At 46.7% G+C, this 13,589-nt stretch overlaps 1 protein-coding gene across 5 annotated transcripts in view; it reads left to right on the top strand.

Moving 5' to 3' along the window:
- INPP5B (inositol polyphosphate-5-phosphatase B) overlaps positions 1-13,589 on the top strand; it is a 51,982-nt gene that overhangs the window by 9,366 nt on the left and 29,027 nt on the right. For 2 of the 5 annotated variants that reach the window (XM_018041933.1, XM_018041917.1), the window contains one exon: positions 738-878. In XM_018041933.1, the coding sequence (XP_017897422.1) occupies positions 738-878 (141 nt within the window). Of the gene's footprint in view, positions 1-737; positions 1,128-13,589 lie in introns of all 5 variants that reach the window. The other 3 variants (XM_018041923.1, XM_018041940.1, XM_018041908.1) reach the window with 2 other exon arrangements.

The raw sequence follows: 13,589 nt of genomic DNA, 5'->3' as shown, positions 1-13,589 counted from the left end.
TTGCAACCCAAGTCTTTTCATTTATGATGTTCTTACAAATCCAATTCAGTTTGGTCAGGGTCATGCAGTTCTACAAGGGGGACAGGGAGGATAGCATAGGAAACAGCAAGTGTTTGGGAGTCAGGCATACCTGGGTTTGAGTGAGAGGCGGAGAGGACTCAAGAATTTCTAGGAAAGAGGAATGGCAATCTGGTTAAAAGGGAACCATGGAGCTTCTCTTGAAGGTGTATTTCATAGCAAGCACACTGCTTTTACTTAGAGAGTGTGTTTTTTTTGGAGAGGCCTGAGAGTTGCTGATGGAGATTATGGGTAGTTAAAGTCTCCAACCGGCTCTCTAGCACTGACATCTATTTGAACTCCCACTCTGCCACTCACTCTTCCACCTTAGACTGCACCTGAGCTGAGTTGCCATGGAATAATCATTGCCACGTAATAACAGTTTCCTTTCTCCTTAAATTAGTTGTGAGAGTTAGGGACGTAATATACTTGTGAAGCACAGACCTAGCCACATAATTACCACCAGGTCGGAGGAGGTGGCGCTGGTCTATCTTGGTCCAGCACTTTGTTTTCATATTTATTATTGTATTTGAGTCTCAGGTGCACCCTGTGCGAGAGGGAAACAGACTTGGAGCCTCCCCGAGAGGCTGATCGATTTGCTCACGGACGGACAACCGTGCCGAGGTGGAACCGGCTCTTCAAGCCCGTGGCTCAGTATTCCCTCCTTTTTCCTTCCACAGGCTTCGTCCCAGCGATCCCAGATCCTGAGTTCCTGTGGCTGTCTCGATACAGGTGCACTGAACTGGAGCCCGAGCCGCCCACGCCGCAAAGCTGGAATTCCGCCCCAGGCACCTGGCCGGGGCGTGCCAGAATTGGCGGAGGCAGGTATCGGTCTTGGAAGGCGCGAAAGGGATTGGAGGAGACCTCGCCTCAGGGACGGGCCCCGTTCTGTTTGGGGGCGGGGCTACAAAGCAGACCGGCCTTCGATTGGCGGGGGTGGCAAGCGGGGGCGGGCTCCTTTGGTGGGGCGGAGCTGGGGGCGGAGCGGCTCGGGCAGCGAGATGAAGAGCTTGAGGAAGCTGGCAGGGAAATGTCCGCCGCCGCCGGCTCTCGGGAGCGCGACTCTGCAGGTCTGGCGGGAGGTGGGAAGCGGGGCTGGGGCTTTGAGCCGGGGGCGGTGGCGGGCCTGGCCCTCGGGCGGGCGGGGTCTGCGGGGTTGTCCGGCGGACGCCTGGGGCGAAGACCAAGGTCCTGGCCCTACGGAGGCGGGGACATTTGGTCCGTAGGGCTCTGGGGATGTTAGTTCTCAGCCCGCTGTGATGAGGGCAGGCGCGGGCCAGTGGGGGTATTCAGGAATCCCGAGGTCGGGATTGTGGTTGTAGTAAAGCTCTGTTCTTGCTTCGCTGTGTGACCCGGGGCAGGTGGCTGCCCCTCTCTGAGCTTCAGTTTCTCCATCCTGACGTTCGAGTCTGACTTGTGTTGGGGATGCACTCCCCATCGCAGAGCGTTCCTTTGGGTGAGGGCTGGTGTATGTACTGGGGCTGCCTGGCTCTCCTGTCGGTCCTCAGCCCCTCTGAGAGATTGGACTCTGCGCAGACCAGGAGTCCAGGAGAGCCCTGTCCACCCTGGGCCTGGAGGCCACAGTGAGGTTACAGGTAAAAGAGACTAGGTTTGCTTTTTTTTTTTTCCCACCCAGCCCTTGCTGGATAAGGCTGTGCAGCACAAAAGGCCAATTGTTGAGCAGCAGATTGTCTTTTGGAGAGTGAGAGGCCCCCGGCTGAAATTTGGGTCAGTCTAGTGCTTTGGGAGGAGGTATTTTTTGTCCAGCTCCTGGATTTTCGGTCCGGGGCTCCCTGGTGTTTTTTATTCCTGGGTGTGCCCGTGCAGCTCCTGTTACGTCCAGGCTTTGGCATGACCGTGAGTACCCACTTGTGTCCCATTTCTCAGCCACTTGCTAGAGAACTGTCAAGTGTCTGTGCAAGCGTGGGCCGGCACTCCACTTGCTCTTACCGCGCTTGGAAACTGTGAGGGGCGGGGGAGAATAACACATTGCACAAGTTTGTAAAATGAGAGGAAACGAAGCGAGCAAAGGACTTCCTCCGTGCTTGTGCTTCACCTTCTCTGCAGCCGCCGCAAGACGCGGTCACAGCACCCGATGGTGCTGATAGTTTGCGTCTCATGGGCTTATCTCAGTTATGAAGCGCTGATCTTGAGACAGCTTTTGCATCAGTTTCCATGACATTCTGGGCTCTGGTACTGGGACAGGTGAGAATTTAAGATTAAGAACATACCCTTCCCTGCCCCCTTGGAAAGAGGCTGCCAGCATCCAGACAGAAGACAGGCACGATGGCAGCAGAAAGAGGTGGGTTCTGGCTTTTCGCCCACACCCCGGATCCTGTAGAAGCGCTTCATCTCTTGAATGGAGGGAGGTCTTCTGTGAGGAGTCGGGATGGCTCTGAAGCTGCGGGGTCATGAATGCAAAGGGATCTCAGACTGTTGTGATCTTTCAAAAATCCCAAACTAGCTGCATGCTGGTGAAGAGTTACTGTCAAGGTGCTGGTTTCATTTTTAATTTGAAATTATTTGTCCCTCTCGTAATCCCTACAATAAATGGGATTACACTATCAAATGGATGCTCATGTTACAATTGGTAAGAAATGGCAGCGGACCTCTAGTTCTGTTTGGGTAGCTGTGTTTGCAGAGTTCTTTGGTCTCAGAGGAGAGTCATGTCATCTACTACAAGTAGGGGGAACCCTTGGGGCCTCCTCTGAATGTCCCAGACAGTCCAGACCCAGCGGGAAACAGATAGGGAATTTGGTGCTTCCTATATGCGTGTAATCAAAATACCCACTTCCTGATGGCTTGGGGAACCAACCCAAGCACTGCTTTAAAATGCTGTGTGTGATATGCATCAGGAGAAACAGGGCTTCTCCAAGGAGCTGACAGTGACAGAGGGATCTGATGATTCACAGAGGTGAGTGAGTGTGGGGTCGGCTCAGCAGGAGGGCGACCTTGTGGGGCTAGTCAAGGTCTAGCTATTTGGGGGGCAAAGAGAGTCTGGTTTTCACTCCCTGCCTTTGTTTTGGTAGAGAAAGGAAACATCTCACTTGGATGCATCTCTCCAAAATGTCCATTTCTTCCCCTTGACTTGTCTTTCCTGCATTCAGGAGTGTCAGGCCAAACTTGGTAGAGGTTGCAGAAAGGTGAAATGCAGCTAATTTTTGTCTAGGGTCTGTTCTCAGGTTCAGACCAGGATCTTTGAGCTAAGTTGTGATGTGGAAGTGAGATATAAGCCTTGTTGAGTGACAGCCTGTTCATCTGATTCTCTTGGCCTCTTCAGGTGCCAAGACCTCACATAGGTCCCAGACAAGTGGCTGTTTTGAGTAGGGGATCTTTCTGCTTCTTCTCTTAGTTTACTGCTCTGTGGTATAGCTTTTTCTTTTCTTAAAAAGAAATAAAGAGAAATACCTTCCTGTTTCTGTTTAGCCAACTGAAGGTGCTTTTATCCAGAAAACCCCTTGGGGAATCTGCCTCTGACTCAGTGCTCACCCTGTCATTGTGTAAAATATTTACCTGCCTCATCCCACACATACTCAAAGACCTGGAGCTGTCTGGAGGACTCTTAGCTATGGGCTAGAGAGGAAGCAGCCACTCAGAAGTCCCACTGGGGTTGTTCTGGGCTAATTTAACGAAATGGTAACAACAGACTCATTGCAGTGTTCTGAAGTGGTTTTCTGATTCCATGATTGATTGAAAACGAGATGGCTTTGTAGTAACTCAAATTCAGAATGAGATGCGCTATGGGTATTTTTTCTCTTGGACCCAGGAAATAAAGCATTGAAGTCTGTGTGGCCTGAGAAAGGAAATGAACACTATTTATAACTCAGGGTAGCATAAAGGGTAACCTAGATTACTAGGGTAGAAGCCAGTGAGAATGTTGGAAAAACAGCCCCTGGGGTCAGTCAGTCTCCTTGCTCCTCCTCCTCCTCTTAATAAATAAAATCTGTGTGACTGACATACCCTTTTAACACAGAAAATGAATTTTCCTAGATGTTTATCTTACACGTAGAACTCTTGCCCATCATCTCCACCTTTGTGGGAAGCTCTGCTGGCTCCTAAGCAAATTAACTGGGCTCACTTTGTTTCTTTTTTTTTTTTTTTTTTTTCACTTTGTTTCTTTAAACAAAAGAGAACTGTGTTCCTTTTTCTTCCTTCTTGTGTTGTTCCCTTCTCCATTCCCCTTGTGTTTGTTTCTTGAACAGGAGAACCCCCTGAAGACTTTTCTCTCCTTCAGAAAACAGGCTGTCGTGGAATTTTACAGTGGGAGCATGGAGCAAGTGAGATGACCCACAAACATTCCCTTAGAAGGGGCGCTTTGCACAGGAAAGTCCTCAGGGACAGAAGGTTCAGGAAGAGGGAGGCATCAATATTTACTAGAGGAAAGAGAGTCTGGAGACAGAGACGCTCACTAGCTTGCTTGTTTTGTTTGCTGCTTAAAATCTACTGTAACAAACTTGTAGATTTTACCAGTGGTGCGTATGCGAACTGAAGCTCCAAGTATGAAGGCTGAGGGTTTGAGCAAAGTATATGTCTATGTGGCGTACTTTAATTTTTATTTTTACTGCTGCATGTGAATATCACACTGGACATACCTCTTGACTTTCCTCTCTTCCGTCTGTAAGATAGGAGTGAAAGTTTGCCTCCTGGAAGGTCTCATAGGAGTGAAGAAATTCAGATTTGGAGGAAGGGGGGCTTCCTCTGGGAAACCCGGTTAGGATTTGCAGATGCCCGCCTCCAAGAGCTTAGAAACTGGCTGCGCTCCTCCGGGCCTTTCCTAGGCTGGTTTGTTCCAAGTTACGACATTCATTCTCTTCTTTACTCCTTTTCTTCCTCCAGTTTCTTTTCTGTCAATACAATCGCTAAAAACCTCAGTCATCCTTGACTCTCCCCTCCCCATGTCTAATAACCACATTTGGTCCATTTTTTCCCTGCACTGTAAAAAATCTTTTGAAAAGTAAAGAGATTAAGTCCCAGTGGTTCTCGTTGGTGTCCTCTCACTTGACTAGTGCAGCGCTGACTCTGCAAGGCTTCCCCTAGGTGTCCTCCTCCCTTGGGGCTTGACTAGTGCAGCGCTGACTCTGCAAGGCTTCCCCTAGGTGTCCTCCTCCCTTGGGGCTTGCCTCAGAGGGTAACTTTTATCACGCCCTGCTGTTTCGTTTGTGAACTTGAATGCTGCACCACTCCCTATAGCCTGCGGAATAAAGTTCAGATTCTTTAGTGGGACGTCTGAGTCCTGCAGGCCTGGCCTCAGCCCCTCTGCTGAGCCTTATCGTCCCCAACTCACCTTCATTTCCTCTTACTTCAGACCTGATTGCATATTATTTCTGTGTTTTTTTCATCTTTGTTGGCTGTTCATTCATCTGCATTTGTACAAGCTCGAACGTGCTCCTCTTAGCCTTTTGTATCCTGTCTCCTCCCCGAATGCCAGCCCAAAGCCTTGTATATCAGTAGATGCTCAAAAACTGTCCGTTGTCTTCGAGACCTGAACTGGTCCTAGCTCCAGTGCTTTGTTGCCTGAAGGATGCCTGCCCCCTTCCTCTTTGAGCAGTTTCTGCCCTTCTTTCCACCCCTCAACCCCTTCCTGGTTTGCTTTTGCCCACTTCTCTTTCAGTTTTATCACCAGACCACAGACAGTTCACAGAAGACCAGCAAAGAGAGAGCCTGAAGGAAAAAGTCAAGTCATCTCTCCAGTAGCCTGTGACCATTATAACCTGTGGCTGAAAAGTAATTGCACGGTCGTGGTCTTTCCCCAGAAGCTAAGCTAGTGATATTTATTTAGTCCTTGCTAACCTAAATGGGGGGCTTCCCTGGTGGCACAGGGGTAAAGAATCCACCTGCCAGTGTAGGAGATGCAGGTTCTATGCCTGGATCAGGAAGATCCCCTGGAGAAGGAGATGGCAGCTCACTTCAGTATTCTTGCCTGGGAAATCTCATGGACAGAGGAGCCTGGTGGGCTACTGTCCATGGGGCCTCAAAGAGTGGACACTACTGAGTGACTAAACAACAACAAGAGCTCAAGTTGGATTTGCACAGGGGGCAAATTGCATTTTGAGACCAGGGCTTACAGGTTTGCGGGGCCTGGGATGTGTCTTTAGAGATGCCTCTGCTCACGTAAATTGTTAAAGTCTATGGTGCTTTTTTCTAAAGCCATGAGATGGTGGGAAATTTTTTTTTTTTTTAAGAAAGGAAGACAAAAAGAAAGGACTAAGAAGCATGGTTATTTGATTTTCAAAAAAGTAACAGCACTGTTTGGGTTGGTTACCATGTTGGACTAGGAATCACTGACTCTTTCCATTCTGTTTAATGCTGGGTGCCCTGGGCTATGGGCTTCTCTCAAGAGCTCTTTGCCCCATGTGCACTTTGTATTTAGTTCCCTTTGGTCATAAGAGTCAAATCCAAACTCCACATGGCATTCAAAGTCTCACAGTTTGGCCTTAATACACATAATAAAAACCTATTCCTAATAAATTAAAACAATAAAATTATAGTTATACATAAAAATCGATTACTATTATAACTGTTATTATCACTGGCAGTTAACATTTAATAAACACTGTGGGCCTCACCCAGTGCACACAAAAGCTCTGTAAGAGGATGTCCATTTTTCACATGGAGAGACTAAGGCTCAGGGAAGGTAAGTAACTGTGAGAATAGAATTCATGTCATCTGTTTGAATCTAATGCTTGAGCCCTAACCCTAACACTCTTCTTTTGTATCCCTTGATGCTTCTCAAGCAAAACTTTGTGTGTCTACTTATTTATACTACTTGTTATGACTTATTTCTGAGCATATCATGATGCCGTGTCTCTGCACTGGAATTATTTCCTCTGCCAGAAATGCTTTCTGCATGTCACCTTTTTCTGATAGTATAGTTTTTGATTAACCGCACAGACTCTTGACCCATATTCCCTGGGTTTGAATCCTGTCTGTACTGTTTAAAGGGCTTCCTGATGGCTCAGAGGTTAAAGTGTCTGCCTGCGCCTGCCCGCAATGCGGGAGACCTGGGTTCGATTCCTGGGTCAGGAAGATCCCCTGGAGAAGGAAATGGCAACCCACTCCAGTATTCTTGCCTGGAAAATCCCATGCACAGAGAAGCCAGTGGGTTGCAGTCCACGGGGTCACAAAGAGTCGGACACGACTGAGCGACTTCACTTCTGTACTGTTTATTAGCTGTGTGTTCTTGGGCAGGTTACTTACCCTCTCTGTACAGTGGAGATAATAATGCCATCTACCTCATGGAGGCGTTGTGAAGATTAAGTATACATACAGAGGTTAAAACCATGCCTGACATGCAGTAAGCCTTAAGTATTTGCGATTAATGTTATTCGTGATAATATTACTATCGTTGTCATCGTTAACACAGTCTGACTTTGGGTCTGGGTAACTAGATTGGGATCAGTCTGATTCCTTGTAAAGTGAATGAGTCTCTTGCTAGTATGTGTTGCCTTGTCTTAGACTCAGAGAGGCCGTGGGACGGCCCCCTGGTGGTGTGTACCCAGCATCAAGAAGCGTTAATCCTGCCTATTGGAACTGCCGAGTAATTTGCTCACGTGGTTTTGCAGGTTCTTCTAGTGTGCTGGAAATGGAATGCCAGGGCCGGTGACTGAGGAGATAGGGACACCACCTCCTAGGCTTGTCTAGCAGATGCTCAGAAAGGGGCAGGATATGATTGTCACCGAGTAGCAACAGCCACACACCCACACAGCCTGTGCAGACCAGGGTGGTACTTTTGCTTTGTTATCCAGACCGACTTAATCCTTCTCTCCATGTAGTACTTACTCCTAAGAGTTCATAGTTTCCTTGAAGATGTTGTGCTCATGTTGGCAAAAGGGAGGCTGTGGAGTTCGGACTGTTAATGTCAACTGTGCTGTTTACTGGGCTAGCTCTGTGTCGCTGGGCATGTCTGCTCCCTCTTCTGGACCTCAGTATCCTTATTTGTAAAATGAGGCCAATAATCAGAAATAACACATGAAGCACGTAGCGCAAGCCTAGCTATTCATATTAGAGGGGACTCGGCAAATGACCGTCATCATTATATCAAGGCCGAGGCGGATGAGGAGTGGCAAGGCAGAGGGAAGAGAACTAACCGTTCCTGCGTATGTGCTGTGTACCTGGCATTGTGCGAGGTTCTTGACCTGTTTAGAATTTCATTTGTTTATTCTTTTGGCCTCTCTTCAAGTGTAGTAGTGTTATCATCATTTTACAAATGAGGAAACAAATGAAGTAGTTTGCTTGAGGTTTCCTGTGAGGTTGTGGATGCAGCCGGTAAAATGGCCAGGTCCAAAGCCCCATGGCTTTTCCAAAAACACTCAAATGACCCTTAAAATGCTAGACAAGTCTTACAGACTGGAAAGGCCTTCAAAATTGAGAGAAATGACTGCCGAGGGCTGGTGTGGTCGTGGAGGGCTTGGTGGGGGAGGAGTTGAGGCTGGACTTTGAGGAGAGGGGTCCAGAAGTCAGAGTGAGGGCAACGTGCACGGGGAACCTGTCTCTTGATTCAGTCGGCTGTCTTCAGGTGGCAGATGGGGAGAGAATGCAGGACCAGTTTGCAAAGGGCCTTTCCTGTGCCACTCCAACCAGTTTTGGACCTTCACCTGCAGGCAGTGGTGTAATACTGGAAGTTTTAGAGCAGGGAGAGATGAAATCAGAGTTTAACCTGGCCAAGTCCAGAGACAAAATTAGCAGATGGTGTCAGGAGAAGCAGGAACCTCTCTTGTTGGGAGGCTTTTGATGTAATAGGCGAGGAGAGGAGGCCTGGGGGAAGGCAGTGGTGAGAATGAAGAGGCGGGTGGCTGACCGGCCCTGGAGGCCCAAGGAGAGTGGTGAGTGAAGGGCGGGTTGGCAAACCAGGGTGACAGGGAGATGACAGGGCTGTGACTTAAGGGAGAGCCCAGCGGAAGCCCAGAAGTCAAAGCTCAGCTTTACCTGGGACCCATCCATGCGCAGAGACGTGAGCAGTGGAGGGCCTGATCCCAGTTACAGCTGGGTAGCTCTGTTTGGAACTGACTGTGATGGCCCATGATTCTCGGAGAAGAGAAGAGCCAGACCTAGAACTGCAGCGGCCAGTGTGGTAGACCCTAGTCAATGCGGCTATTTAAATTTACTCTAGGTATTCAAAATTAACAATTCAACTTCTCACTCACTCTTGCCACATTTTAACTGTTCAAGGGTAGCTAGTAGCTACTCTTTGGGGTGGTGTAGTTATAGACCATTTCCATCATCTGTTGAATTGCACTGGTCTGGATCTTGGGAAAACCTGTGAAAAACTGGGGGACACGTAAGGGGAAACCAGGGCAAGAGGAGCTCAAAATAAATAGAGTACTTGCATTTTGATTTGAATTTGCTGGCTTGACTTCTAGAGCCCCTTCTGGTCACGCAGTGAGGGGTAGCCTCGATTAATCACAGGAAAAGGAGACAGCAGTCATAGGCAGATACTGCTATCTTTGTTTAGTTCAGGAAGCAGAAACTTAGAGAAGTGAGATAACTTCTTCAAGGTCATAGAGCTGATAAGTAGCAGGGCCAGAAATGGAACCAAGTCTGACTCCACAGCCTCTTTCTCTCTCTCTCTATATATATATAGTGCTGTGTACATATATGTACATGCTATGTACAACAAAGCCTCTGACTGTGTGGATCACAACAAACTGGAAAATTCTTAAAGAAAAGGGAATACCAGACCGCTTTATCTGGTTCTGAGAAATGTGTATGCAGGTCAAGAAGCAACAGTTCCAACTGGACATGGAAAAACAAACTGGTTCCAAATCGGGAAAGGAGTACATCAAGGTTGTATATTGTTACCCTGCTTATTTAATTTATATGCAGAGTACATCATGTGAAATGCCAGGGTGGATGAAGCACAAGCTGAAATCAAAATTGCCAAGAGAAATATTAGTAACCTCAGATACACAGATGACACTACCCTTATGGCAGAAAGCGAAGAGGAACTGAAGAGCGTCTTGATGAAAGTGAAAGAGGAGAGTGAAAAAGCTGGCTTAAAACTCAACATTCAGAAAATTAAGATCATGGCACCCAGTCCCATCCTAGGTGGGGAAACAAGGGAAACACTGAGAGACGTTATTTTTTTTCATGGCAGATTGTGACTGCAGCCATGAAATTAAAAGATGCTTGCTCCTTGGAAGAAAAGCCTAGACAGCATATTAAAAAGCAGAGACATTACTTTGCCAACAAAGCTCTGTCTAGTCAAAGCTATGGTTTTTCCAGCAGTCATGTATGAATGTGAGAGTTGGACTGTAAAGAAAGCTGAACACTGAAGAATTGATGCTTTTGAACTGTGGTATTGGAGAAGACTCTTGAGAGTCTGTTGGACTGTAAGGAGATCCAACCAGTCTATCCTAAGGGAAATTAGTCCTGAATATTCATTGGAAGGACTGATGCTGAAATTGAACCTCCAGTACAGAAATCAATCACTGGCTACGTGATGCAAAGAACTGACTCATTGGAAAAGACTCTGATTCTGGGAAAGATTGAAGGCAGGAGGATGAGATGGTTAGGTGGCATCACCAGCTCAGACATGAGTTTAAGCAAGCTTCACGAGTTGGTGATATACAGGAAAGCCTGGCGCACTGAAGTCCATGGGGTCGCAAAGAGTCGGACATGACTCAGTGACTGAATTGAACTGAACTGATGTACATATATACTTCCTAGGTGGTGCTAGTGGTAAAGAACCTGTCAGTTAATGCAGGTGATGTAAGAGATGCTGGTTTGATCCCTAGGTTGGGATGATCCCCTGGAGAAGGAAATGGCAACCCACTCCAGTATTCATGCCTGCAAAATCCCATGGACAGAGGAGCCTGGAGGGCTGCATACAGTCCATGGGGTCACAGAGAGTTGGACACGGCTGAGCAACTGAACTGAACATGTCTGTGTGTATGTACTCAGTTGTACTTGATTCTGTGCAACCCTGTGGACTGTATCCTGCCAGGTTCCTCTGTCCATGGGAACTTCCAAGCAAGAATACTGGAGTGGGTAGCCGTTTCATACTCCAGGATGTGTGTATATAGTACTTATATATTTATAGTATGAAGTGAAGTGAAAGTAAGTCCCTCAGTCGTGTCCGATTCTTTGCAACCCCATGGTGCACCGTTGATGGAATTCTCCAGGCCGGAATTTATTGGAGTGGGTAGCCTTTCCCTTCTCCAGGGGATCTTCCCAACCCAGGGATTGAACCCAGGTCTCCCGCATTGTGGATGGATTCTTTACCACCTGAGCCACAAAGGAAGCCCGTGTGTGTGTGTGTGTGTGTGTGTGTGTGTGCGCGTGTGCGTGTGCGTGTGTGTATATATATGTGCCGGATCATGGGAAAAGCAAGAGAGTTCCAGAAAAACATCTATTTCTGCTTTATTGACTATGCCAAAGCCTTTGACAGTGTGGATCACAATCAACTGTGGAAAATTCTGAAAGAGATGGGAATACCAGACTACCTAACCTGCCTCTTGAGAAATCTGTATGCAGGTCAGGAAGCAACAGTTAGAACTGGACATGGAACAACAGACTGGTTCCAAATAGGAAAAGGAGGACGTCAAGGCTGTATATTGTCATCCTGCTTATTTAACAAATGCTGGATTGGAAGAAGCACAAGCTGGAATCAAGATTACCAGGAGAAATATCAATAACCTCAGATATGCAGATGACACCACCCTTATGGCAGAAAGTGAAGAGGAACTAAAAAGGCTCTTGATGAAAGTGAAAGAGGAGAGTGAAAAAGCTGGCTTAAAGCTCAACATTCAGAAAACAAAGATCATGGCATCCAGTCCCATCACTTCATGGGAAATAGATGGGGAAACAGTGGAAACAGTGTCAGACTTTATTTTTGGGGGCTCCAAAATCACTGCAGATGGTGATTGTAGCCACGAAATTAAAAGACACTTACTCATTAGAAGAAAAGTTATGGCCAACCTAGATAGCATATTCAAAAGCAGAGACATTACTTTGTCAACAAAGGTCCATCTAGTCAAGGCTATGGTTTTTCCTGTGGTCATGTATGGATGTGAGAGTTGGACTGTGAAGAAGGCTGAGTGCTGAAGAATCGATGCTTTTCAACTGTGGTGTTGGAGAAGACTCTTGAGAGTCCCTTGGACTGCAAGGAGATCCAACCAATCCATTCTGAAGGAGATCAGCCCTGGGATTTCTTTGGAAGGAATGATGCTAAAGCTGAAACTCCAGTACTTTGGCCACCTCATGCGAAGAGTTGACTCATTGGAAAAGACTCTGATGCTGGGAGGGATTGGGGGCAGGAGGAGAAGGGGACGACAGAGGATGAGATGGCTGAATGGCATCACTGACTCTATGGACGTGAATCTGAGTGAACTCCAGGAGTTGGTGATGGACAGGGAGGCCTGGCGTGCTGCGGTTCATGGGGTCGCAAAGAGTTGGACATGACTGAGCGACTGAACTGAACTGAACTGAATATATATATACACCAAAAAATACATCTTATTATATCTAACTTTGAAAGTACCTATAAGCAAAATGGAAAAAAAAAATTACCACTGTGAAATAACTACTATTGACCTTTAGTGTATGCTTTTCTGACTTTCCCATGGGTATATGTGTGTGTCTAAATATATACATATATATGTATATTTATAAACATGTGGTATATATGTACATAGACATATTCCAATCTTTTCTGATGCATGTAGGCCATGCTCTTAACTACCACCCTTAATCCTTTGTCAGCATTTCTGAAGTCCTAAAAGCTCTGAAGATGGGAAAAAAATTTTTTTTCCCTAAGTTTGGCTCAAGCTCAATTTGGCAGTTAAGACTTGTCTGAACTGAGAAGGAGACTATTTATAGGCTTTATTTATCCCACTAAGCATTAGTACTTATAAGTTGCACTAAGGAGATATTGAAGTGATTGATTTCTGGATGTTCCCTTGACTCTGTTGGGTGCTGTATAGCATACAACACATATTATGTGTTACCTTTCTAAAATCCCCAAATTTTGAATTCCAAGATACACTTGGCCCCAAGGGTTTCAGATAAGGGATTGTGGATCTGTATTAGGTTATACTGCTGCTTTAAGAATTTTCCATAGTTTGTTGTGACCCCACACAGTCAAAGGCTTTGGCGTAGTCAATAAAGCAGATGTTTTTCTGGAACTCTCTTGCTTTTTCGATGATCCAGCAGATGTTGGCAATTTGATCTCTGGTTCCTCTGCCTTTTCTAAATCCAGCTTGAACATCTGGAAGTTCAGGTTCATGTACTGTTGAAGCCTGGCTTGGAGAATTTTGAGCATTACTTTGCTAGCCTGTGAGATGAGTGCAGTTGTGCGGTAGTTTGAGCATTCTTTGGCATTGCCTTTCTTTGGAATTGGAATGAAAACTGACCTTTTCCAGCCCTGTGGCCACTGCTGAGTTTTCCAAATTTGCTGGCATATTGAGTGCAGCACTTTCACAGCATCATCTTTCAGGGTTTGAAACAGCTCAACTGGAATTCCATCACCTCCACTAGCTTGTTCTTAGTGGTGCTTCCTAAGGCCCACTTAACTTTGCAGTCCAGGATGTCTGGCT

Source organism: Capra hircus, chromosome 3, assembly GCF_001704415.2.
Source record: "Capra hircus breed San Clemente chromosome 3, ASM170441v1, whole genome shotgun sequence".
NCBI lineage: Eukaryota > Metazoa > Chordata > Mammalia > Artiodactyla > Bovidae > Capra > Capra hircus.
This window is presented reverse-complemented; position numbering and strand designations above follow the sequence as displayed.